A 27,785-nucleotide genomic window follows, 5' to 3' on the forward strand; every position below is an offset into this window, starting at 1 on the left:
ACATATAATAAACCCCACATATTTAAAGTGCACAACTTGATAAGTTTTGACATATGTATATGCCCATGAAATGAGCACCATAATTAAGATAATGAACATATCATCATCCGCAAAAGTTTCCTTGGGACTTTCTGTAACCCCTCTTTCTTGCTTCTCCCTACTATCCCCAGGCTACCACTGATATGCTTCCTGTCACTATATATTAGTTTGCATTTTTTAGAATTTTACATAAATGAAATCACATGGTATGTACTCTTTTTTATTGGCTTCTTTCATGCAGCATAAGATTCAATAATTTTGTAGCAAATATCAATAAATTCATTCATTCTTTATTGGGAAACTATTTGCATACTATCAATAGAATGCAATACAATTCCACAATAAAATATGAATGTCACAGTTTGCTTAGCCATTTGCCCATTAACATTTGTTTGTTTAGCCATTCACCAGTTTGTTTAGCCATTCGCCAGTTAACATTTGGCTTGATTTCAAGTTCCGGCTATTACATATAAAGTTCCCATGAGTATTAATTTTTTTTTTTTTTTTTTTTTTTGAGATGGAGTCTCGCTCTGTCACCCAGGCTGGAGTGCAGTGGTGCAATCTCAGCTCACTGCAACTTCTGCCTCCTGGGTTCAAGCAGTTCTCCTGCCTCAACCTCCAGAGTAAATGAGACTACAGGTGCACACCACCACACCCTTCTAATTTTTGTATTTTTAGTAGAGATGAGGTTTTCCCATGATAGCCAGGCTGGCTTAAACTCCTGATCTCTGATGATCCACCCACCTTGGCCTCCCAAAGTGCTGGGATTACAGGCATGAGCCACCACGCCCAGCCAGTACGAATCTTATATAGTCAAAGGTCTTCATTTATCTTGGGTCAATATGTAGAAGTGGGATGTTTGCGTCATATAATACGTGTATGTTAAACATTTACAAAACTCCCAAGCATTCCTATACACCAACAATAGACAAGCAGAGAGCAAAATCATGAATGAACCCCCATTCACAATTGCTACAAAGAAAATAAAATACCTAGGAATGCAGCTTACAAGGGACATGAAGGACCCCTTCAAGGAGAACTAAAAATCACTGCTCAAGGAAATAAGAGAGGACACAAACAAGTGGAAAAACATTCCATCCTCATGAATAGGAAGAATCAATATTGTGAAAATGGCCATACTGCCCAAATTAATTTATAGACTCAATGCTATTCCCATCAAGCTACCATTGACATTTTTCACAGAATTAGAAAAAAAAACTACTTTAAATTTCATATGGAACCAAAAAAGAGCCCATATAGCAAAGACAATCCTAAGCAATAAGAACAAAGCTGGAGGCATCATGCTACTTGACTTCAAACTATACTACAAGACTACAGTAACCAAAACAGCAGCTACTGGTACCAAAACTGACATATAGATCAACAGAACAGAACAGAGACCTCAGAAATAACACCATGCATCTACAACCATCTGATCGTCAACAAATCTGACAAAAACAAGCATTGTTTAATAAATGGTAAACTGGCTAGCTATATGCAGAAAACTGAAATTGGACCCCTTCCTTACACCTTATACAAAAATTAATTCAAGATGGATTAAAGACTTAAATGTAAAACCCAAAACCATAAAAACCCTAGAAGAAAATGTAGGCAATACCATTCCAGACATAGGCATGGGCAAAGACTTCATGATGAAAACACCAAAAGCAATTGCAACAAAAGCCAAAATTGCCAAATGGGATCTAATTAAACTAAAGAGCATCTGTACAGCAAAAGAAATTAGCATCGTAGTGAACAGGCAATCTACAGAAAGGGAGAAATTTTTGCAATCTATCCATCTGACAAAGGTCTAATATCCAGAATCTACAAGGAACTTAAACAAATTTACAAGAAAAAAAAAACAACCCCATAAAAAAGTGGGCAAAGGATATGAACAGACACTTCTCAAAAGAAGACATTTATGTGGCCAACAAACATATGAAAAAAAGCTCATCATTACTGATCATTACAGAAATGCAAATCAAAACCACTATGAGATACCATCTCACGCCAGTCAGAATGGTGAGTATTAAATAGTCAAGAAACAATAGATGCTGGTGAGGCTGTGGAGAAACAGGAATGCTTTTACACTGTTGGTGGGAATGTAAATTAGTTCAACCACTGTGGAAGACAGTGTGGTGTGATTCATTGAGGATCTAGAACCACAAATACCATTTGACCCAGCAATCCCATTACTGGGTATATACCCAAAGGAATATAAATCATTCTACTATAAAGACACATGCACTCGTATGTTTATTGCAGCACTATTTACAATAGCAAAGGCATGGAACCAACCCAAATGCCCATTAATGACAGACTGGATAAAGAAATGTGGTACACATACACTACGGAATACTATGCAGCCATAAAAAAGAATGAGTTCATGTCCTTTGCAGGGACACGGATGAAGTTGGAAGCCATCATCCTCAGCAAACTAACACAGGAACAGAAAACCAAATACCGCATGTTCTCATTCCTAAGTGGGAGTTGAACAATGAGACTATATGTACACAGGGAGGGGAACAACACACACCACAGCCTGTCAGGGGATGGGGGGCAAGGGGACAGAGACCATTAGAACAAATACCTAATACATGTGAGGCTTAAAAACTAGATGATGGGTTGATAGGTGCAGCAAAACCACCATGGCCCAAGTATACCTGTGTAACAAACCTTCACATTCTGCACATGTATCCTGGAACTTAAAGTAAAATAAAATTAATTAATTAATTAAAAAGAAAAGCAAATTGAGGAAGTGTGCATTAAGGAAATACACAAGAGGAATTATTACCACACTCATATTAAATTGTCTAAAATTAAGAGACTGATTATATCTAGTGTTGGCAAGGAAGGGGAGGAATTGGACACTCATATATACTGCTGGTAGGATGTAGTACAGCCTCTTTGGAATACAATTTGGGATCCTCGCTCTTTCTATTTCCATCTAACTCCACTGCCAGGACTGCAGCCATGCCTCCATTCTCTGTGTCCTGGATCACAGCCTGGTCCCTGGTGTCCTGGCTTCTTCTGCTGCCTTGTCCCAGTCCATCTCCCATGAGAGGCAGTATGAAATATGTTTAAAGTCAAGTCAGATTATGCCACTCCATTTCTTTAACCTCTTCAAAGATCTAAAACTTTTCTACCCTGGCTTACAAGACTCTGTATGATCTGGCCTGTGCCCCATCCCTCCTCTTAAGTAAATCAATACCAAGTGGCCCCTTGTTCACTATAGTCTGGGTTACCTGAGCTGACTTCTGATGCTTTAACATGCCACATTCACTCCAGATAGGGAGACTTCCTGTCATTACTCCCACTGCCTGGAAGTTTGCTCTTGGTTTTTGTTGTTTTTTTTTTTCCCCAAAGAGACTTTATTTTTTAGAGCAGTTTTACTTTCACGGCAAAATCAAGCAAAAAGGACAGAGTTCTCACATACCACCTGCCCCCATGCATGCGCAGCCTCCTCCACGATCAACACCACACTCATAGTGGTACGTTTGTTATAACCAGTGAGTTTACACTGACACATTGTTATGTGTCACGGCAAAGTTCATAGTCTACATTGGGGTTCACTCAGTGTTGGACATTTTAGGAGTTTTGACAAATATAACACATGTATCCACCGCTATGATATACAGAATTCTTTCACTGCCCTAAAAATCCTTCTGCCTGTTCATCCCTTCCTCCCCTATCTCAAACCAAGGAAACCACTTTTTTTAAAAAAAATGTCTCTATCATTTCCCTTTTCTAGAATGCCATATAGTTGGAATGACACAGCATATAGCCTTTTCAGGTTGACTTCTTTCCCTTAGTAATGTTCATTTAACCATGACTTTTCATGGCTTGAGAGCTCATTTATTTTTTAGCACTGTATAATATTCCATGGTTTGTGATATGGTTTGGATGTGTCCCCACCCAAACCTCATCTTGAATTGTAGCTCACATAATCCCCACGTGTTGTGGGAGAGACCCAGCGGGAGGTAATTGAATCACGAGGGTGATTACCCCCATGTTGCTGTTCTCATGATAGTGAGTTCACACACGATCCGATGGTTTTATAAGGGACTTTTCCCATATTTGTTTGACACTTCTCTTTCCTACTGCCATGTGAAGGGCATGTTTGCTTCCCCCTTCCCCCATGATTGTAAGTTTCCTGAGGCCTCCCCAGCCCTGTGGAACTGTGAGTCAATTACACCTCTTTCCTTTATAAATTACCCAGTCTTGGGCAGTTCTTTATAGTAGTGTGAGAACAGACTAATAGAGTCTGCATGCATCACAGTTGATTTATCCATTCACCTACTAAAGGAACATCTTGCTTTCTTCCATGTTTTGACAATTCTGAATAAAGCTGCTTAAATATTCACATGCAGGATTGTGTGTGATGTTAAGTTTCAACTCATCTGGGTAAAGACCAAGGAGCATGATTGCTGCAGCTTTTGGTTTTTAACCTCACTGGATTATACTTTTACCCAGATATCAGCTGTTTAACATATTAATGTATTAATTCACTCAGCTTACTGATTCAGCAATCATTTCTTGGTAACTGATGTTTAGGAGACATGGTCTGGGTGTTGGGGACATGACAGTAAGTAGAGTGGGTTCTGCCCACTGGCACAGATGTCAGGGCACAAGGACTGGAGAGGATGATGCACACAGTGAGAGGTGCTGGGAGTCACACACATGCTGACTATGGCTGGCTGACCCCGTGACAGGGTGTGGGAGTAAAGAGGAGTCAGACAAACTCCTCAGTTTTCGGTCCTAGCAAGTGGGAGAACAGGGGCACATGCAGGCACCGTGCTGCAGGGAGATGCTCCTCGCAGGACCCAGGACAGAACCGGCTGCCAGGGATGGCAGTGACCATGATGGCTGTGGTGGGACAGGCAGACAGCTATCTTACCAACAGAACTCATGCTGCTTATATGTGGGGAGGAGACAAAGGAAAAAAAAGGGAAGGACCAAGAATGATACCAAAAAAAAAAACCAAAAAAGTTTGATATTCAAAACTCTATCAAGGACATTTCCCATAGAAACTGGACTTGAATGGACCTTAGAGAACTGGTTGGATTTACTGCCTAGGATGCAAGGGGGTGCCACTTGCACGCCAAGCCCAATATTGCAGAGGGGCTGATTGGAGCTGTGCACCGTGAAGGATGAGAGCTGGGCACACACAACAACTGAGGAATTCATTGGGAGGTGAGTCAGAAGGAGGAGGAGGATGAAGAGGAAGAGGAGGAGGAGGGTGAGGAGGAGGGAGAGGGGAAGGAGGAGGGGGAGGGAGAGGGGAAGGAGGAGGGGGAGGGAGAGGGGAAGGAGGAGGGGGAGGGAGGGGGAAGGAAGAGGGGGAGTGGGAGGAGAAGGAGAAGGGGCTGCACATGCCTCAGGAAGGGCAGCACCGAGCAGAAGATGATCATAAAGTCACTACCTCCATGTCTTGGTTTTTAAATCATCGCTGTCTGTGGGATTTGTCCTCTGGGCTCCTTCTTACCCCAGATGCAGTCTTGGGCACGCACCCTAGCCTTTCCAGTCACTCGGAGACAACACAGTCCAGTGTGATGTGCTGTCACTTATTTCCTGTCTTCAACTTAGCTTCTTACACATGGAGCTGGTGGCCGTTCTTAGACACTAGCAAGATGGGTGTGGGTGGGTGGGAATGGGGCAAGACAGGCTTTTCCTCTGTTCCAACATTTTCCTTATTCACCAGCTTGTTTGTGACCCCTCCAAGCTTGGGGTAGGAGAAGGGATGAGGAGAAAAAGACGCAGTCTTTGTAACCTGGCTTCCCAAAGTGCTTGGGTCATAGTCCAAGATCAAAGAACAGGCTGGTGGGGTAGGCTTCTCTCCTGCAGCGAGCTCCTTGGAACGGAAGAGCATCTTCCGCACGGGACTGGGGCAGAGCGCAGCCAGGAGACCCACATTACACCCAGATTATTTTAAGAGAGAAAAGGTAAAAGCAAAACACTAAAATATCACAGAAGGAGCCACCGCAAGAAGCAGCTGACACCTTGGGCTGGAGAGAATAAAGGAAAGAGGAAGGAGTGAGCAAAACTCAGAAATGTGGAGGTGCTGCCACCCAGAAATCACACTCAGACATATGAAGAAGGGACCTTATGGGCTGGTGCTGGGGCCTCTGCTCTTGGACTCAGGGCTCTGTGGAGCTGGGAAACCAACTTTGCTGGTATCTCCGAGGGGATGCTATGAGGCTGGCTCTGCGTGTGTCAGAGAAACTGCAGACCCAATTCGTATGCTGCTCTGTTCATGAACTGCCACTGCCAGGGTGCGAAAGCAAGGATAGCAAGACGCTAGCAGGACCAGGAGTCAGACAGGACAGAATGGGAGGCACAGGCCCCTCTCCCACCTCTTATCTTCTGGTTTCCTTGGGTACGTCTGTTGGCACAGCTGAACAGAACTCTGGCAGGAGAGGTGGCACGTGGCTCCCCAGTCCCTACGTCACAAGGCAGAGTATAAAAGGGAAGGTGTGGGGCCGAGAGACAGTAACTTAACCACCAGCTCAGGGTCCTGGGATTCATCCCTCTTCCAGTCAGCAGGAAGTGACAAAGAGCACAGGAAGGCCCTAGGGGCCAGACCCCTTTTGCTGATGTTTGGCTGGTAGAACTTAATCACGTGTCAGGTGCAGGGAGGCTGGGGAATAACTAGACAGAATAGAAACAAGTTTTGGTGAGTGGCTGCCACTGGTGCTGTGTGGATACAGTTCAAAGTGAGGACTTTCCAGCTGTGGACATCCAGCTACAGTTCTTTGAATGGGGGATGGAAGAGCAAAGTTTTATTTCTGGCTGCTCACTTTGCCTCAGCCTCGCTTTCCTCCCAGCTCCCACTGAAATGCCCGCCGTATCCAGTATGCAGAACCCCTGCTCATCCCAGTGCGGGTGAGCATGCGGCTCAGTCACCTCCAACCCATCTCCTGGAGCTGTCCCACGGTTCCCTTGGAACCACTCTAGGGCATGTAGTGTCTGACTCTGGGTGCTTCACTTCGTGGGGGCACTGATTAAAACAAAGCTCTGGAATATAGCATCATCGAGAGGCAACTGTTGATTTAATTTATTAACATATACATCCACTGAAATGGCTGCTAGATGTGGTCTAGAAACCAAGGAGACCCCTCACTGGCCTCAGGTGAAGGGGAAACACGTCCCTCCCTTTCCTATCCCTCCTCGGAGTTAGGTGGGACATGCCCTTGCCAAGTGCTCTACAGAGAATCCCCTCCTCAACACGTGTCACCTCTGAGCACCTGCTGCCTTCTTCCTCCAATCCCGGAAGCTACAAGAAGCTTCTCGTGTGACCAACTCTTATAGCCGCCAGGTGTTCACAAACCCGCAAGGCAGAGTGGGCTTCTCCTCCTTTACAGAGGGCGACTGCAATGTGAAAGTTGTGAAAGTCCTTTCAAATGTTGCTTTTTTTTTACTTAATCAGCTTTCTCAGGTTGAAGAAAATTTTGCTTTAATAATCATATCAGTTTTGCTTTCTATTTCAAACTAATTGTTTCAAAACTAAATTTTATTTGTCCGGTTTCTAAGTAACATCAGTGTTTCAGGAAGAAGCAACATGTTTACTCTCTGGCTTCAAATCACTTTGAGGGTAAGAGCTGAGGCTGTGAGCAAATTGCTGATGTCTGAGGACAAGTCGAAACCCCACCACTATAACCCCGAGTATTGAGAAAAACTGGAGCAAAGACAGCTTAGGACTAAGCCTGGTGGAACGTGTGTGGGCGGATAGCAAAGTGGTTCCCACAAGACGCCTTCCACCCTAGGATACCCCAGAGGATGGCCTTTCCCCTCGGCAAGGAAGGTTCGGTTAAGTCGTAATACCGTCGGAAATTCTATTTATGTGGAAAACACACAGGGAAAGACAGACATCTTGTGGGCATATGGTAGCATTACATCACAGGTCTGGAAATTAATACCTAATAATCAGGGGGTCATATCATTGAATAACACACTGTTAGTCACAAACAATTCCACCAAACATCTCTCCAACTTTTAAAAGAAAAAAATGAACATATAGTTCATTTTTCTTATGGTTAAATGCATCAATTAAAAGCATAGCCTTGAACTTCCAAAGAATAGACAGCTTTCCATTTTGAGTTCTCCTTGGTTTCTAGACCATATCTATTAGCCATTTCAGTGGAAGTATATGTTAATAAACTAAATCAACAGTTACCTCTCAATGATGCTAATTCCAGAGCTTTCGTTTTAAGCAGATACCAAGTATCTGAGAGGTAATGAGCGTGTGGGGTGAGAAGTGAGACTTTTTGAGTTGGATCCTCTGAAACAGCTGGCTGGATTCGACAGGCACAGGGAATCCCAAGACCAGAGACTGGAATGCAGACATTCCTCCGGGTCTTAGGGCTTCTCTGGCAGAAAAACAACAAGTTTATCTTGGAAGTTTGACAGGAAAAATGCTTTTAAAGAAAAAGCAAACCATCTTTTTCCTATGAGTCAGCTGAAGATATATTTATCTCCTTTCCAAAATGGATACCACCATCAATAAATTATTAATAACTACTATTTGTCTAGTGAATCCTATAGAGTGGTTCCCATCCTTGTCACTTTTTACTTAAATTACCGTTGGTCCTCTCTAAGGAAACACCAGCACAAATAGGTCATTTGCGTAAAAATTTAAAGACAGATGTGTGCTTCCAAAGCCATAGTTCACCACTTGCAGTATACACACTTGCTTGTTTGTTTCCATCGTGATGAAAAAACAGGTGTGGCCCATCATGCGGGAAAGAGAAAAAATGTAATTCTGACCATTCCTCAATTAGTGGCCTACTACATTTTCATTATGACCAATAATCACACCTGTTTTTGTACAGCCTGCATGCTAAGAATGACTTTTACATTTTGAAGTTTCTTAAATAAACAGAAGGTGACAAATAGGTGGCACAGACCTGTGTGACCTACAAAGCTTAAATATTTGCCATGTGGCTCTTCAGAGTCTGCCTATCCCTGCATTACGTAAACAAGACTCGTTTTCATTAGATGTCTTGAGAACTGGCTTTGAGAAAGGTAGGAGAAAATACACTTTTATTAACATTTTTGAAGGGAAATATTTGTTGTTTCTTACCTTCGATTATTTGCAGTACATTTGATTCCTTCTGACTTTCATTTAACATCTACTATGCAGCACTTTGCAGCATTTAAAGGGAAGACTCATCTGTAAGACATAAAAATCACCATCATCCAACTCAAAATGTGATGTTACTAAAAATTACTCCGTGCTAAGGGGATTTTTTGCCCCTTAGGTGGCAGATCCTTGGGGTTGTGGAGGTAAACCACGGAGCGTGGAAGAGCAGGTAGGATTTCTACACCTAGAGCTAGAAGGAAGCGTGTTCCAGGTGAGGGGAAAACACTAGCAAGGGTGCACAGACAGGGAGGCAGCAGTGAGAACTTCAAGTGCCCCTAATCATAAAAGTGCGTCATGGCTGCGGGTGGATGGTGTAGAGGGAGAGAGAGCTGGTGTCTTCTCCAGTAAGGTACTTTGGAAAAACACACGTTTAAGTAACTGTACATAAAAGGGAAATAATGGTGAAGATAAATTTGTCTGGGATCAGACGCTAGCACCGGGGCGATCATGATCCCTACAGGTCTTTCTCTAATACCTGCTGCCCCTTTCCCTAATGGGTCACATGGTCTGTCTTCCACTGTATAGCTGCGTCCCGCTATGGATCTGCTCACTTCCCTTTTCTTTTTTAACCTTACCCTTGTTTTCTGCCCACCTGTCTCTGAGAAAAGCTGAGACTTCTATCACCGGCAGGTCCTCAGTTAGGTACACGCCTGTCTTGCTTGGGTGTCAACGACAGGAAACTTAGCTATCGCTGGATGTCTGCTTCCGCCACTCCACAGCAGGTGGTATCCAGAGTGTGTAAGCAAGGTCAGGAGTGCGAAATTTGGAGAAGAAAACTCAGAGAAAAATGCAGACTGCTTTTTTTGGAAGGGGTGTTTTCAGTTGCAATTTCCATACTGAGGAGCTAGCAATTGGCTGGTAAGGTCTAGACATTAACTTAACTAAACGTGCATTCCTCCTCTTGAATTTGGACTTTATAAGGAATTTGGATTGTATAACCACACGATGGAAGCTGCGAGAGGCTTCTGAACAAGGTACTGATGGCGACCAGCTGTGATGACTAAAAAGACGATTCTGGTGGTGGTGGATACGGTGGCTGGAGATAAGAAAAACCTCGGTTCAAACGAGATCTGAATTTACCCACTAACCACCACCACGAGGAGTTTATTCCTTTATCTTTCCGTTTTCTCTCTCTCCCGAGAGGTGTCAAAAACAGGATTTGGAGGTGGCAGGATAATGGCCAAAATGGGTGGACAAGGTGGCGGACGATTCAACCAGGCTCTGGGCTTGGCGCATGGTGGGCGGTGGCGCCCACACCTGGGCCTGGGAACCCGCCGCTCGGGCATCACGGGCTGCCGCGGCGACCGGCGTGGACACATGACCGAGGAGCGAAAGTTCAGAAGACAAGGGGACTGTTCCAGGAGCAGGGGAGCCGCCACTGGCTGCTAAGGCCATGCAACTGGCGCCGAAACGCACGATCTCCGCCCGCCCCGCAGCGCGTCGGGAACTGTAGTCCCTCCCTCTCCTGCTCCCTGGCCCAGGACGGGCTCCGGGACAGCGCCTACCCCTCTAGCTGTAAATCACGCACTTTCCTGTCCTGGACGCCGGGTCCTTCCACTTCTCAGGCGTCTGGAGCTTACGTCACGGGCGGGTCACCGCCCACATAGCGGAGGCCTTTAGGTGTCTATGGAAAGCCTGTCGTACAGCAAGGTGGCAATAAAGGATCGACCCTTAACAGTGGAAGGAATGCACCTTCGATCCCTCTACTCCTATTGGCTGCTCCTCTGTGGGCGTCTCCCCCGCCGCATAGCACAGCTCCTCTCCCGGTGTTGCTCAGGCAGCGCCTTAGGCAGCCCCGCGCCCAGGGGAGGGGCGGGGCGAGCCAGGGCGGGGCGGGGCCCTGACTGGACTGCGTCGCGCTCGGGGGCCGCGCCGGGTAGCGTTTCTTTTTAGTGCCTGAGGCAGCTCTGGCTCGGAGAGCCTTTTGCTAGCCCCACGGGGACCTCTGTGCACGGATGGACCCGCCCGGACCTGGCGGGAAGCGGCCTGGCAGGCGGCGGCCCCGGCGGCATCAGCAGAGACAGGACGGGGCCGACGCCGCGGGCCCCTGAGGCGTGCGTGCCCACCGGGCCCGGCGGCGGCACCATGATGCCGGGCGAGACCCATTCGGCGGCGCCCGGGACGGCGGCGGACCTGTCGCGATGTCAGGGCTGCGCCTCTCTGCAGCAGGTGCGGCACCTCCCGGGGCCGCGGGCGCGGGGGGCGACTCTGCTCGGCCGGCCGGGAGCGCAGGGATGTGGGGTCCGGCCGCGCGGGCTGTGCCTCAGTGCGCTGCTCTCCCTTCCCAACCGTAGTTCTTGCTCGCTCGTCTCTCTGCTCTCTTTTTCCTACATGAGTTTTGGGGACGGCTTTCTTTGCTTTATTTAAGCTTGAAACCCAGAGTTCATTGACTGGAATGCGCTGGTGTAACGGTGGGGGTGGAGTGAGCGAGGTTTTGAGGGCCCCCCACCTTCCCTACCCGGCCTCGGAGCTCCCTAGGGCAGACTCCGTAGGTCAGTGAGGGACAGGTGAAACGCCGAGGGCAGTTATCTCCCTGAGGATAACGCTTTGGTCTTCTGGCCCATCCTGAGTATTTGTTGTTTGGAGGCAGAATCTTACGTGACATGTGGGTTGTCTGAGTCGTTAGACTCGAAGAGTCTAGGGAGGCATTTCAGCTTATAGCAGATGTGCCATCCCGAGGCTAATTTTTTAAAAAGCAAGCCACGTAATTGGTCAAGTAGCTTGTCAGTTGTTTGATAAAAGTAGTTTATTAAAGGCATGCAGAGACTGGAGGTTTCTAACAGCGGCGTGGGCTCTTCTTTAGAGTGACATAAGGGAGAATTGCTAGAGTATGGCTCCAGATCTTATGGGGTGGTACTTGGGCAATAGTGCCCCTCATTTCCCACGACTCTCCTAGCTGCCTGATGTCGGGGGTCTCTTTTAACTTCCTACTATCGCGGTTTCAGTGATAAAACGGAACTCACCAGCACCTCATTACCTACTCTGCCTAGTGTTCTAGGAACTACAGACATTGTGGTGAACAAAATAGGATCTCTCATAAGTAAGATGCATATGTGTGAATAAGGCCTCAGAAGATTTTAGATGTTAGAAAATAAAGGAGGATGTTGGAATATTGGTCTTGTCTCTTAGCTAGAGTAGTCAGCTAGGGAATTTTTGAGTCAGTAACTTTCAGATATTTGAATAATGAGAAGGATCGGGCTGTCAGAAGAGATGTAGGAAGAGCTTTCCGGATAGAGGGATTAACAGGTGGAAAGGTTCCTTTGGTGAGAAGGAGCAGGGTGTCTTTGATGAGCAGAACATGGTATGGTTGGCATGAGCATAGTGCACACGGAAGATGGTTGATGAGACCAGACGGGAGTGCAGGCTAGGTAGGCCATGCCGAGAAACTTGGTTTGCATTTTAAGTGCAATATCTGTGAACTGATTGCAAACATTTTAAGTGTTGAAGGAAGGGGAGGAAGGAAATGTGCTACTTTTGTGAGTAGAAGGAGAACTAATAGATCATTGCCTTCACTGAGCTGCATTGTATAGGTATCTTGTAACGCCCCCCGCCACCACCACCCCAGGAACGTGATTGGAGTTCTCCCGAATCTTTAATACATTGTATTTATTATTCGAGCCAATTCACTCAACAAACATTTATTGATCACCTGCCGTATTTTAGACATTGCAATTATGGCATTAGGGGAGAAAAAGACAAAAATTCTTGATCTCTTGGAGCTTCCATTCTAGGAGGGTGGCAGGATAAATGAAACAAATGAGTTATGTTAGAGGGTAATGAAAACGTTGTTGATGAATTGAACAGAGATGGGGAGGGAATGAATGGGTGAGGACTAGGCCAGTGGCTGTTGGAATTTAAGTAGGGAGTCCTGGAACGTTTATATTGGAGCAAAGGTGAGAGAATAATAAGCTCTGTAGAAATCTTGGAAGAAAAGTCTCTCCTACAGTGGAAACATCAGATGTGAAGAACTGTAGCAGGAGCTGGCTTGGTGTGCTTGGGAAGAGCAAGAAGGCCAGTGAAGCTGGAGCGGAGTGAATGCTGGGAGTCAGGAAGGTAGGAGGAGGGCCTGATTGTGTGGGCTCCTGTAGACCATTGTTGGGGTTTGGGCGATGGAAATGGTGAGTCATTGGAGGCTTTTGTGCAGAAGAACTACTGATGTGAACTGTGCTTTTCAGTCATGGATCTGTTATGGTTAAATTTAGCAACTGTATCCTTCTGGTTGCGTAGGCCAGAAACTAGATGGCATCCTTGGTGCAGCTCTTGTTTTCTCATAACCTGTATCCAGTTTATCAGATTGTGTCCGCTCTGCCTTCATTATTCACGCACTTTTCAACATCTCCACTGCTTCCACCGTTGTGTGAACTACTCTAATGTATGGCCTAGAGATTGAATCTCCTTCCTTCTACCCTTGCCACATTTCCTGCTGTGGGTTCTCAAAACATCAATAAGAGTAATCCTAGATCCAGGGGTCTGCAAACTTTTTCTGTAAGGAGCAAGATCACAAGTATTTAGGCTTTGGGGACTTGCTCAGAACTGCTCAGCTGTGCCATTTTCATGTGAAAGCAGCTGTAGACAATTCACAAAGAAATGAGTATGCCTGTGTTCCATTGAAACATTATAAACACTGGAGTAGGGCCTTAGTTTACAGAGTTCTTCTCTAGGTCAGGACACTATTGCATTTGGATTTTCTGTGGCCTGGAATTGGATTACCTTTTTAGGGGAAAGTTATGAGTAGAGTCTCTGGAGGAATTCTGTAGTTGTGCAAAGTGAGTCTAGAAAAATAGGTTCCTGGCAGTTTATAGAGAACCTTGAATGGTAACCATCATAAATTCTTGTACTTATTTCTGTCAGTGTTATGGGATGGTGAAGGTTTTTGCACAGTTACATTAGGACAGTGCTTGTAGTAGAAGTAACGGTGGTATGCAGGATGGATTGGAGGGGGTGCAACTAGGTATGGTAAATTATTTTACTAATACATAATAGTGATAACAAAAGTCTGAAGTAATTGAAGCTTCCTGGGAAGGGGAATAAAGAAGAAAAAGGTTCTGAATATGAGACAGTGTAAAGAATGGGCAGGTCTCATGTCAGGAAATGGAAGGTCCCAAGATTTAAAACTCAAATGACCGTGAGAACTGTGGTAGATACAGGAGGAAGAGGAAATCAAGGTGGAAGGGACTGAAGTTGGAATGACGTCAGAACTAGGAGTGTTCAGCCATTTTCAGATTTAATGTTTGTGGAACACAGTGCTTCCAAGGTGCCCTAATATCCCTCAAGGAAATAGCAGGCCAGGTTAGATGTGCACTGTGTTCAGTGTAAGAATTTTATCTGGGCTGGGAGCGGTGGCTCACGCCTGTAATCCCAACACTTTGGGAGGCCAAGGTAGTGGATCACGAGGTCAGGAGTTCAAGAACAGCTTGGCCAAGATGGTGAAACCCCGTCTCTACGAAAAATACAAAAATTAGCCGGGCATGGTGGCATGCGCCTGTAATCCCAGCTACTCAGGAGGCTGAGGCAGGAGAATTGCTTGAACCTGGGAGGCCGAGATTGCAGTGAGCCGAGATGGTGCCACCACTGCACTCCAGCCTGGGTGACAGAGCAAGACTCCGTCTCAAAAAAAAAAAAAAAAAAAAAAGCTTATTTGACAGAAGGGAGGTGTGAGGATAGGAAAATGGGACATTATGTTCTGTCATTTAAAGGAATCTTTGAAACCATGAGGCCAATTCATGGGACTACATGCTATCATTAGAGTCAGTGACGGAAAACCAACTAGCTGATGTGTGGCCTTTGATGAAGGGGAACATGGAATGGTGAGGAAAGGAGAAACAGATAAAGTGTGTTAGAGGGTTAAACAGGGAGTGCGTCCCAGAGGGAATCAAGAGTTCCAGAGGGAACCAAGATCGGAAAGAATGAGAATTAAGGAAAAGCAATTCTTTTGGTCAATTAGTAGATAGCCGCTTTTTGGAAATAATTTTCTGCGTGTATTATAACTACATGAAGTTCCATATTTCAATTAAACTTCCGTGTGAGAGAGAAACTAAAGAGGTGCAGAGAGAAGATATTCTGTGCTATAGTTTTAACTTTTTGATCATGCAGAGAATTCACAAGTGTAACATAGGAGTCATTCTTTCCAATGGTAGGCAACCATATTGGTGTTGTGACTTCATTCTGAACTGTAATGTTAGGCTAACTTGCCTCTCTGTCTTGAATAGTGGTTTGCTTGCACTGAAAATCTTCCTTTCATTTCTTAATCCTCCCTGTCCTTTTTTTATTTAGTTGTTGAAGAGATAACAGTACCTTTGCAGAGATCATTATTTGATTCAGAAGTGTGCAGATTGACTACGTTTTCTGTGTCTTTTGCTCGTAGTCTCACAAATCACTTCATATCTGTTTTGTTACTCTCATTGATTACAGTAGTTCATTGCTGATCCATAGCCCAATGCCCATAGCCCAATGCCCAAAGTTCTGGGTTGCAGAACTTTGGCAGTCAGATATAACAGTGTGGGTCCTCACTCTAGTGATATTATGTATTATGTATGGTTAAGTAAAGTCTTAAGTTATGTGTGTTTAAGTCAAGCTAGTGAAGCTGACATAGTCTCTTTATTCTGATGAAGGAGAGGCCCATATTTGCTGACTTCACTGCAGTGCAAAACAATTGGATTCTCCTGGGGATCCAGATGAGAGTTTGAAACACATGATTATATTGTTCATCTCATGTATCTAGATTAGATTCAGTGAGTTTGATGTATGGTTGTCCTTGGAACAGATTTGAGCCTGTCCATAAACTTGTGCTGGACTCCCATTGATAATCGCTAGTGATTTTAATGGCATCGTTTGGAACTTGAAACATTTTATTCCAGACCTATTGATTTAGAAATGGTTCTTTTACAGGGAATGCTCACAAAATTGTAATTCATTCATTTACCAAACACATTTATTGAGCGTCGATGTATATATGATGCTATCCTGTGTTTCAGAATACAATGATGAACAGAAGAGGCATGGAGCTCATTCTTGTTGAGGTTACAGTTAAGTAGAAAAGCAACTACAGTATAGGTATAATATAAATATTATGATAAGGGACATATGAGGTACTCTGGAAGCATGTAGGAGGGACAGCTATATAGGAATTGTGCCACCTCTCTGAAGGCTTCATAAAAGTGAATCTAAATTGAGGTCTGAAAGATGATTTGCAGTTAACTAAGAGGGAAAAGATGGAGGGAGAGTGTTGTAGACAGAAGAAGTTGTGCCAAGGCCTGGAGGGGAGAAAGTAGTTGACGATAGATGAAGCACAGAGTAAAGGTGGGGATAACTGAGGTGGGGCTGGAGAGACTGGGGTTTGCCTTCCCAGCACCCAGAAGCCACTCTGCTTGGTTTTGGTGGGTGGGTGTGGTTGGGGCACAGTTAGAGAGAGGTGGACATTCCTGCCTTGTTGCCCTGTTCCAGTGCACGCTGTGCCAGAAGTTCTAACAGGTGAGAAGACACACTCATCTCTGCTAGATATCAGCGTAGGCTTTGATTTTAAATAAGAGCAGTTAGTAAACAGCAAGCACACCAGGAATAAGTGGTTTATCAGAGAGGAGTCATGCTGAACAATTAGCCAGATCTCTCCCAGCAAAGCAATAAATGTGAGTAGTGTGATTTTTAAAAATAATTTATTTTGAAATAATTTCAGACTTACAAGAAAGTTGCCACAATAATACAAATAACCCTGATGTTCTCAAATTCACAAATTGTTAACATGTTATTGCATTTGCTTCATCATTGTCTGCACACATACAGTTTGTCTCCTGTACATGTTCCAGGATATACTTCCTCCAGATATGAACGTTTTCCAACATAATTATCCTACACCCCTCCAAATCAGAATAGTAACATTGGTGCAGCTGTAGACCTATTCAGATTTTGCTTGCTGACCTGGGAGTGGCTTTTTGCTTTCTTACTCAAAGTCATGTCAGGACTATGTGTTATATTTTATTGTAATGTCTCTTCAGCCTCCTTCATTTAGTCTTTGTCTTTCATGTTTGTGAAAGTTTAAACAGCAGAGCCTTGCATTCCTCAGCGAACGTTTTACTACTTCTGAAGACATTTTTGATTGTCAGGGTTGGAGTCCCTAAGACCACGCTCATGTTCAGTACTCATAGGACTTAGCATATAGTTATACTCATGGCTGTGGTTTCTTACAGGGAAAGCATACAGAGTGAAGTCAGTAAAGGGAAAAGGCATATGGGGCAAAGTCTGGGGAAACCAGGCACAAGCTTCTGAGAGTGTTTCCCAGTGGAGTCACACAGCACATGCCTAATTGCTCCAGTATCGTGTTGTAACAGTACTTGTGAAGTGTTATCTGCCGGGGAATCTCATTAGGGACCTAGTGCCTGAGTTTTTTTTACTGGGGGCTGGTCTTGTAGGCACCTTCTGCCTAGCAAGCCCCAAGATTCCAGACTCCCACAAGGAAAGCAGGTGTTGAGCATAAACCATACATGATGAGCCATTTTCATCAGTTTGGGGAATGATGGGAAGGAACTCTCCAGAAATCCGAGTCCCCAGGTGACAGCCAATGGCCCGCCTTGCAAGCAGGTCTTGCTAAGGATCGTGTTCTCAGGCCTGCTGTGTTAATTGTTTGCTGCACACGCACCTTGGGGCTTGGGGAGTGCTACAGCCAGCTGGTAGAGGCCAGGGATTCTGCCGAACATCCTGTCTTCCTTCTAGCCCAGGATGTCAGTAGTGCTGAAGTTAAGAAACTGTCTTCTCTTACATATTTACTGATTTGTTTGAGCAGACTACATATCCCATTATCATCTGTATTTATTTGTTTGCTATATTATCTATATACTTACTACCTTAGCATAACCATTTTCCTGGCTACACTGGCCATGTCTTCTGTCATGTCCTCTCAGCTGGTAGGCCTGCTAGCTTGCTCCTTGCCCTGTGTGCTCAGCCAGGTGTGATTCTACTTCCCCAAGAAAGGAAGGAAGCATGGGCATCAACATTCACAGTGACAATTCAGGAGGGTATTGTATGGATAAAGTTAAAATTGTCTGCTAGAGGGGAGAAGTAAATGGGAAACAAAAAGTCTTGAGTAAGAGAGTGGGCCGCTCTGGAAATTGTGTTAGTGAATTAGTATAGCTTAAGAAATCACCCAGAAGGCAAAGAAAAACAAAAGATGGTAGCTATGAGAGAAAAGAGGGGAGAATTGAAAATCAGCCTGAACTTTCCAATAGACTATATAATAGAAGCTCTAGAAGAGGAGAGCAGGGCTGCTAAGAGAAAGCGATAATCAAGGAAACAACCCTTAGTATCTCCTGGAGAGGAAGAACACCTTGAACCTCACTTCTTCCATAGCAGCTGGACCTGTGCAGGAATGAATGTGGGTCAGAGGAGCCTGAGCGCCCTTCACCCAGGCACACCCTGCTCACTTTCACAATTGTGAGGTTCATTATTTAGAGGCCTTGGTTTCAGCCAACATAAATGACATCTGAATCTGATTGGAGGGAAAAAAACGTTTTATCAGAGTATTACAATATTGACCACAGATAATACAGTATCTGACCAAATTTGAGCTGATATGCAGCAGGGCCTTGGGAAATAATGTTAGTCAGAGACTAGAATGCTATCGGATAACTGAGAAATCTTTTGTTTTCTCATTATACTGTTTTGTGATCTTGTTTTTTGTGTAATCACAGTTAAATATAAAAAGGCAGCTAGACAGATATACAAGAGTTGTTAAGACAACAAGTCAGCAGCCCCCAGCCCCACTCATCCCTGCTTTCCAAGACAGAACCATTTTTAATTGCTTCCACTGTGTATTTTACAATGAACTTTCCTGTTGTTAAATAGTAGACTCATTGCTGACTTTGGGAGGTGAGGATTCAGCTCTCTTACTGCCCCATACTCCACCATGCCTAAGCATATCTCTTCTTTCTCCATTTGTTCAGTACAGTTATGATTTGAGTTAGATCAGTATTTGAAGTTGACATTATTAGGACTGTTATTTGAAGCTAAGCTGTGGTGTTTTCTGCATGGTTTCTTGTTTTCCCTGATAATGATTGTATCTTTAATTCAATTTTTCATCCTGAAGATACTAGTGAGTGCTTACTGCTATGCCAGGGACTGGATTGAACACTTTATATGGTGCATCTTATTTAATCCTGATAGTATGCCAGTTATTTAAACTCTTTGTGCTTCAGTTTCTCCATCTGTAAAACTGATGAAATAGTTTCGAGGCAGGGGAGAGGTTAAATAAATTTGCCCAAGGTCACTTAGCAGAAAGTGGGGGTGGAATAGGAATGTGAATCTGACTCTGTGACTCTGGAGCCTGAGGTTTCTTCGGGGTCTCTGCCTAAGTACTTGGCAACTCAAAATGACATCTGGAAGCATGGGAAAGATGAGCTAGGGTACCAAAGAACTCAAAAGAGAATGGGAGAAAAAAGAGGAAGAATCACTTTTATTTTAGAAAAAATAATAGTTTAAATGCATGTCCAAAAATAACTGCATTCCCTTGCAAGTCTCTGCCAGTTTGGTATAAATACTCAAATGTTTTCAGTCTTTCATTTTCTTCTCCCTTTGAGCTTTGGGGCCTACTCTCATCTGGTACACAGCAGCATTCTGAGGGCTCTCTTCACCCCCATCTCCATTCTGAAGGACCATGTTCACATCTTTCTGTACCCCCCTGAGAAAGGATGTCTGGGAAGTAAGTTTGTAGAGACTTTGCAGATTTGAAAATATTTATTGTGTAGAATTTTATCTTGGAATTACTTGCCCTTTGCCATTTCGAAGGCTTGCTTTCTAGGTCTAATTTTTCGTGTTGGTGTTGAAGTCTGAAGCCATTCTATCCCCGATTCTTTGTGTATCACTTGATGCCTTTTATTTTGCTCTTGGGATTCTTGTAGGGTCTTTGCTTTGTCTCCAGTGGTCTGAAATTTGTGTTCTTGTTTCATGGTTTGAATCCTGTTGAAGTCCATATTCCAGGCCCTTTCAATTAGAAATTTCTAGATTTGCTTCTGGGAACTTTTCTTCAATACCAGTATTTTTTTTTAATTAGGTCTCCATCTTCGCCTTATTCTTTATGTGGAACTCTTATTGTTGGGTATGTGGGGCCTCTTGTGTTGATACCCTATTTGTTTTTATTTATTTTCCTTCCTTCTTGTGTCTGGGTTTTTATTTTCTGCGTCCTTTTTTTTAATTTTATGGTCAAATATTTTGAGTCTTTGTTAGCTGTAACAGCATTATTGAAATATAATTTACATATAAAATTCTGCCTTTTATTGTATACAATTCAATTCAATTCACAGAGTTGTGCAGACATCACCACTACATAGTCCTAAAACATTTTCATCCTCCACCTTCCCCAAAGAAACCCTATACTAGTTACTAGTCATTTCCTGTCTCTGTACTCTTCCTCCAGTCTCTGGCAGCCACTGGATTACTTTTGGCTCTGTTAAGGAAAATTCATATGAATGGACTCTAGAATACACGTGGACTTTTGTAACTGGCTTTTTTCACTTAGCATAATGTTTCAAGGTTGGTCCATGTTGTAGCATGTATCATTCATTCATTTTCATTGTCAAATAATTCCTGTTGTATGGATATGTGACATTTTGTGAATCAGTTCATCCTTTGATGGACATTTAATTTATGTTCACTTTTTGGCTAGTTTGAAATAGTGCTGCTATAAATATCAGTGTGTAAGTTTGCCGTGGACTCTATTTTCAGTTCATACCTAGGAATGGGACTGTTGGATCGTTGGGTAACTATTTAACATTTTGAGGAACTGCAAAACTAGTTTCCACAGCAGCTGCCCCATTTTATATTCCCACCAGCAATGTATGAGGAATGTATTCAGTTTCTCCACATCATCATCAACACTTGCTATTGTCTGTCTTTTAATTTTAGTTATTCTAGAGTGTTCATTTTTAATTTTTAAGTTTTTTCAATTTTAAGAGCTCTGAATATTCCTTTCAAAAATAACTTGTTTCGCAAATATAATATTATTTATCTCATCCTATTAATAAACATCTTTTAAGTTTTCTTTTCAGTTTTTGTTTACTTCAGGTTGCTTTTGCTTGTTTTAGCCTCTTTCACACTGCAGGTCTGTCTCATGTTTGGAAGTCCTTGCAAAGAGCGAGTAGCGGATACACTGAGGATGTGGGGCTTCTGGACCCTGAGTGTCAAGGCAGGACAGTCTGGTTGGGCCATTTATTGATTGAAGAATGTCTAGTGTCATTACCTTTAGATGTTATCTGTAAGAAGGTATTTCCCTTCTTCTTCCTGGAAGACAGAAGGACTACACTGTTTGGAAGCCTAATGAAGAGAGACAGGCAGCCAGTCTTAGACCACTGTGCTTAGGTTTATTTAATCTTTATGCTTTTGACATAGTACACCTGCCCCAAGGGTCCCTGGTATTACAGAGACCTTCAAAAAGCAAACCTCTTTCTGCTGGGTGGGGGAGGAGTGATTTCTCTGAGGCATGGTGGATGGTTGGGGATTGGGATTAAATGCTTATGAGAAAGTTTGCAACTAGTGCTTGTTTTAGTTCCATTCCCCTTCACCTTCTCAAAAGAATCCATGTTACTGATTCTCAAGCTTGTTGAAGTTTTGCAGTATAAATGGAGCTGGTTCTCACTTTTCCCCACTGCTGGCTTTCTTGGGTGCTAAATCAGTACTCTTGAGTCTGCTTTCCAGTTTCTGTTTGTCTTTTATCCTCTTGTCATCCTTGTTGGTTTTGCCTTTTGAAAAAAAAATTTTTGACTGTATTTTTAGCTGGTTTTAGGGAGGGAAATAAAAGCAAATGCATGCATCCACCCTCTCTGCCCAGAAATCTGGATTAGGGCCCACTCTGGTCCAGTGTGACCTCATCTTAACCTGATCATATCTGTAAAGACCCTGTTTCTAAATAAGGTCATTCTAAAATACTGGGAGTTAGGACTTAAGCATGTCTTTTGTGGGACAGATCATGATTTAATGCTTAACAGATGGTGACCCAACAATTCTGTACCTAGCAAAGTGTTATTCATGCATGAGAGGTGTTCCTAGTTTACTCTCTCCTTACAGTTTTTAGCAAGGGAAAGGCATCCTAGTAATTTTAGTGCAAAAATGGTATAGGCATATCACTTATGAACATAGATGAAAAAAAAAAAAAAACCTAAGTAGGATATTGGGGAATTGAATCCTCAGTGTGTTTAAATAGTGTTAACATAGTATTCAATTACTTTTATCCCCAGGAATGTAAGGCTGCTTTATCATTAGAAAATCTATTGTAGTTCACTGAAATTAATAAATAAAGGGAGAAAAATACATATTCAAACTAAATAGATACAGAAATTTATTTGATGAAGATGGATACCTATACATGAAAATCTTTTAGCAGACTGTGTGTAGAAGTTTCATAACATGATTAAAGGATATCAACCAATAACCTGGAACAGAGCAAATGTAATTAACTAATTCCAACTTTTAAGACAAAGACACCTGTTATTACCCTTACTATTCAATATTGTGCTGAAGCCTTAGTCAGTTCAGGAAGGAGGGCAAATCAAATGTAGGCATGAGTAAAGGTAGGATAAAATTATCAGTGAATGTTACAACTATTCACATAACACACCCAAGAGAATCTGCAGATAATTTATTCACTGCTGGATTTACTTTGCATATATTTTATTTAGATCTTTTGTGTGTATGTTTATAAGTGACATTGTTGTAAAATGAGCTGGTCTTACTGTAATCAACAAACAAAAATTAGTAATATTTTTGCATACCCTAAAGAACCAATTAGGAAATGTAATATAGCAAAAACAGCAACGTAAAGATAGTACTTATGCTAGTGGTAAAAACAAATTAAGCTTGGGTGTAAAAGCTAACCAGGATGTAGAAAACATCCTTCAGGAATGCATAGAGGAAAAATAGAAAAAATTATCACTGTGTGTGTTTTGATTTCATTATATGCTGCCAAAATGCTCTTCAAATACTACCACCCATAGTATGAATTTTATTTTCCTTACATCCTTACCAATATGTTTATTTCAGTCTAGCCTAGTGGATGAAAAGTAAATTTTTGTTATTTTAGTTTTGCATTTCCTGATATGAAAAAGGTGGAATACGTTTTTTAAAAAATGTCTATTGACTATTCCAAATTCTTAATCTGTGAATTGACAGTTTATATCCTTTACCTTTTTCAGTGTAAACCTCTGAAATGCGTAAGTCTGGTCCAGCAGTACCAGTATTTGGGCTTTATTCTCAGGAAAAATAGAACTGTTTGACAAAGGAATGGGCAAGGAAATTCATGGCGTGCTGTCTGTAAAGACTGGAAAAGGACCTAAACCTCCCTCAACAACAATTTGATAGATGGAGTACATCCAAAAATATATTTTATATATGTGGTGGCAGTTCTGAAAGTTGAAAGTTAAAAACACGCTGAGTGATTTTTGACAGATGGTGAGATTACAAGAGAAACTATGCATTTGACTTTATTTTGTGTAGATGTTTTAACAGATATGTAACATAACTGAGAAGAAAAGGCAGACATTATCATAAAGGGAAATATTACTGTAACTATCAAAATCATTTGGATTATCTGGAAAACTATTGGGATAATCAGTGAAAATTGAACATAGTTTGGATAATTTCAAATTATTACTTGGTGTAATTATTACTTGTGAAGGGCTATTGTGGTTATGTTTAAAAGTAAGTCCTTATTTCTGAAGTATTTAGTGATGGAAAAAGTAAGTCCTTATTTCTGAAGTATTTATGATGGAAAAAGGAGACATTAAAGGAAAGAAGTTAATGAAAAGAAAAAATTAGCTCATTTTAAAATCTTAGGAACATTTCAACAGTGTAACTAAGGATGTTTTTCCTTTTGGGTTGATAGCAGTAATTTAGAGCCAAATTTGTGTTTTTGTTTTGTTTTGTTTTGTTTTGTTTTTTTCCGAGATGGAATCTCACTCTGTCACTGGAGTGCAATGGCACGATCTCGGCTCACTGCAACCTCCGCCTCTCAGGTTCAAGTGATTCTCCTGCCTCAGCCTCCTGAGTAGCTAGGATTACAGGTGCCCACCAACACAGCTGGCTAAATTTTGTATTTTTAGTAGAGACAGGGTTTCACCATGTTGGTCAGGCTGGTCTTGAACTCCTGACCTCAGGTAATCCGCCTCAGCCTCCCAAAGTGCTGGGATTATAGGCATGAGTCACCCCACCCGGCCTAGATCCTTATATATTTTTTCACTTAATCTTAGTCCATTTTAATATTTCTATTCATCTCCCCCATGGTTTCTTTTTTGTTGTTATTTTTTATGATTTATGTGTCTTTTGGGGTAGCCTTAAATCCTCTCAGAAACAATGCAGGGTAAAGATTGATGATTAATAGCAAACTAAAAATAGTTAATATTTATTGAGATCTGTGACTAATTGCACACAGTAAAAGCATATTTACAACTAACTACCTTGCTGTTAAAGGAGTACTATCATTCAGATAAACAGGTTTGGAGAGAGGCACCATGGGCTCAGATTGTGCTCTACACAATATAAATAATGCATTAACATTTCTGTGTTTATGTAATTATTAAAATTCTTATGATAATGTTACAGACAATAATTATATTTAAAGTAATTGATAAAAAAGCTGACTGTGGCTTTTTTTCTTTCAGAATTTGAATGAATATGTTGAAGCATTAATTACCTTGAAACAAAAAATTATCAATACAGAGTAAGTATATTTGCATGTTGTTTGGCAGAACTTTGTAAACCTGACAAACTGGCTGAAGCAGGCGGTGCTTTTAGGCCCCCAGGGCTGGAATGAACGCTAGAGTTTCTCCTTTGGAGGCCTGCATGGTACTGATTATAATTCCCCATGAGCTTTGGGACTTGAACCTTTTGTTACAGGTTCACAGGCCTTTAAAACAAAGCTCATGGGTTAGTAGGAAGTTGTTTTTACCAAACTGGACTTCTTAAAAAATCTGTTTTCTATCTTCAAAGCCTTCTTAGCTTTACTGCTGGACCTCAAACCTCTTAACAGTATTTTATAGCCATGGTGTGAGATTTCCTATTTTTTTGTTTTCAGCTTTGTAATAGTCTCATGAATGTATGAGCCAAGATACTACTCAGATCTAAAGGTTTCTAAATAAAAGGCTTATATATCAACGTGATTCTTTTGAGAAATTTAAGGTGATATGGTCATTAATTTAGCATGCATTTGTTTCAGGAAATCTAGGAAGTCTAGAGGGTGCCTTGCATGGATTGAAACATAATTTTAACATAGTATATTTTCTAAATTAAAAAGTAACCTAATTTTTCTTTTCTTTTTTGCAGTAATTTGTTAACAGAATATCAGAAGAAATGTGATGATATCCTTTTACTGGCTTTTTCTGTTGAGTTTTGGAACTAACTTATGTTTAATTCCTGAAAGAGATGTGAGAATTGTTCCTCATAGGCCTTTTGGAAGATAGTACTTAACAGGCTTCAGTAGGGAGCATGTCTCACAAGCACAGTAAACAGACAGTCCTTTTATTCTTAATCCATGTTTAATGATGAGTTTTAAAAATGAGATTACTTTTCTTGTTGATTGTGATTTTCTTAACGTCTCATAAGCTTTTTAGTGGGTGGGTTTCTCTTAATTTGTACTGAGGATGTGGCATGTTTTTTAGGTTTACGAATAATGTGAAACTGAATGTGATACTTGCTGAATGTTATTTTTGAATCTGCAAGAAGTACAGTATGGGAAATTCAAAATGTTGGGCAATTGACTTTCATTAATTATTTTTGTGATTTACAGGGAAATGTGTGTGTATATATATATCTCCAAAATCATAGAAATAGTGTTGCTGTATATTCATGAACGCTGTTGGGCAGTCAGAAGACAATTCTTGGCCTTACAGTCACCATTTGTTCGATAGCCATTTAATGAGCTCGGTTGTGGAGTTAGTGTCTGGTCAGCTATTTTTTTAGCAGTGGGAAAAAGATGTGTGTAATTGATCCTTCCATGTCTTGCTGTGGTAATACCTTGATTTAAATCTCTCCTGTAAAAACTTAAAGTTTCTCTCATAAAAGTAAACATACGTACTCCTTTAGGGAGTCCCTGAAATTTAGCTTCATGTTCGATGTCAGGACAGATTCAGCTGTTCAGCTTTGGCAATAACTTGAGGCCTGCTTCAATATTATTTATGTCATACCTGAACTTACATGTCATCATCAGTTATTTATTTGTGTTGGTACCGTCTGTACTAGTTGATTCTCACGCTGCTATAAAGGACTACCCGAGACTGGGTAATGTATAAAGGAAAGAGGTTTAATTGACTCAGAGTTCTGCATGGCTGGGAGGCCCCAGGAAACTTATAATCATGGCAGAAGGGGAAGCAAACACATCCTTCACATGGTAGCAGGAGAGAGAAGTGCAGAGCGAAGCGGGGAAAAGCCCCTTATAAAACTATCAGATCTCGTGGGAACTCACTCATTATCAGGAGAACAGCACGGGGGGACTGCCCCCGTGATCTGATCACCTCCCACAAGGTTCCACCCCAGCACCTGGGAATCACAACTTGGTTTACAATTCAAGATGAGATTTTGGGTGGGGACACAGCCAGACCATATCATCATTTCTAATTTCTGTGAAAATTGTAAAATTAAGAGATATCCTTTAGATTTATTTTTACTGTCTGAATTTTTACATTCAAAAATAAAGGTCATTGGAAATCTTCTTATGTGCCTCATCTGTTAAAACCATCAGTCCATTTAACTATACGGGCATATTATGGCAGAAATGATATCTTCAATTGTTAGTGAAAGGTGTATGGAAACAATTATCACAACTTTTAGAAGGCTAAATAGGGAAGTAGATGGGCAGTTCCAGTATTAGGAGAGTATGTGTTCATTGTATCATTCTTGGAAAAAATATGCACACTCTTTGAGTTAACTTATACATGTAACCTAGCAGAGAAATAATTGTTTTACTTTTCTAAAGGTTGGCCAGAAAAATTTTAAAACAAAAATTATCAGAATCCTTTATTAACGGATAAAACTTTTGATTATTCCTGGATTTCAGAAGTTCATTCTGTAATATGATATTTGGCTTCATTGTCAGCTACAGATAGATACATACCTTTAAAAAAATATGTTTCACATTTGCTCCAAGTATGCATTTGTTGTACCTCAAATATGCAGTAGTTTGCTCTGCAACTTGAAGTGCCGATGTCACAGATTTAACATGGCTTTTAAAAATATAATTTGATTCCTTTTGCTACTAAAGTAGCAGTGCATTTTCCCATTTTTTTCAAGATGGGAAAGTTATTTCTTCCATAACTGCACTATGATAATTCAGTATTTCAGCTCATTTTTGTGTAATTCTGACCACTTTATTATCACCTCTTTCTAAATGGCAAGAAATGTATTTTATTTCATCAGGTATTTTTTGAACTTTCCTATTTTGCAAAGATTACTGTAATTTAGGATGAATAAAATATAGTTCTTGTTCTTCAGAAACCTTCAGAAACTTACATTCTAATGGAGGATGCACACGTTTTTATGAACGTACATGTCCTATATTGTGATAAAAATACAGGAATTCCTAGGAGATGAAACATAAAGGAATTGTTTTTTGCTATCTTAGAATATTTTACTAGCAGTA

The 27,785-nt window shown here is 41.8% G+C and overlaps 1 protein-coding gene and 1 long non-coding RNA gene across 2 annotated transcripts in view; one reads left to right on the forward strand and one right to left on the reverse strand.

The window, feature by feature from the left end:
• The window catches only part of LOC129397720 (uncharacterized), a 37,739-nt gene extending 26,950 nt beyond the window's left edge, over positions 1 to 10,789 (reverse strand). The window contains exons 1-2 of the long non-coding RNA XR_008625305.2: positions 9,771 to 10,789; positions 9,119 to 9,208 (exon numbers count right to left, since the gene is read on the reverse strand). This is a non-coding gene — a long non-coding RNA (uncharacterized LOC129397720). The remainder of the gene's footprint in view (positions 1 to 9,118; positions 9,209 to 9,770) is intronic.
• A 230-nt stretch (positions 10,790 to 11,019) lies between these two features.
• ICE1 (interactor of little elongation complex ELL subunit 1) overlaps positions 11,020 to 27,785 on the forward strand; it is a 67,702-nt gene continuing 50,936 nt past the window's right edge. Inside the window, exons 1-3 of the mRNA XM_003807968.5 lie at positions 11,020 to 11,347; positions 24,814 to 24,872; positions 25,475 to 25,509. Coding sequence (XP_003808016.1) covers positions 11,264 to 11,347; positions 24,814 to 24,872; positions 25,475 to 25,509 — 178 coding nt within the window. The 5' untranslated portion in view covers positions 11,020 to 11,263. The remainder of the gene's footprint in view (positions 11,348 to 24,813; positions 24,873 to 25,474; positions 25,510 to 27,785) is intronic.

Source organism: Pan paniscus, chromosome 4, assembly GCF_029289425.2.
Source record: "Pan paniscus chromosome 4, NHGRI_mPanPan1-v2.0_pri, whole genome shotgun sequence".
NCBI lineage: Eukaryota > Metazoa > Chordata > Mammalia > Primates > Hominidae > Pan > Pan paniscus.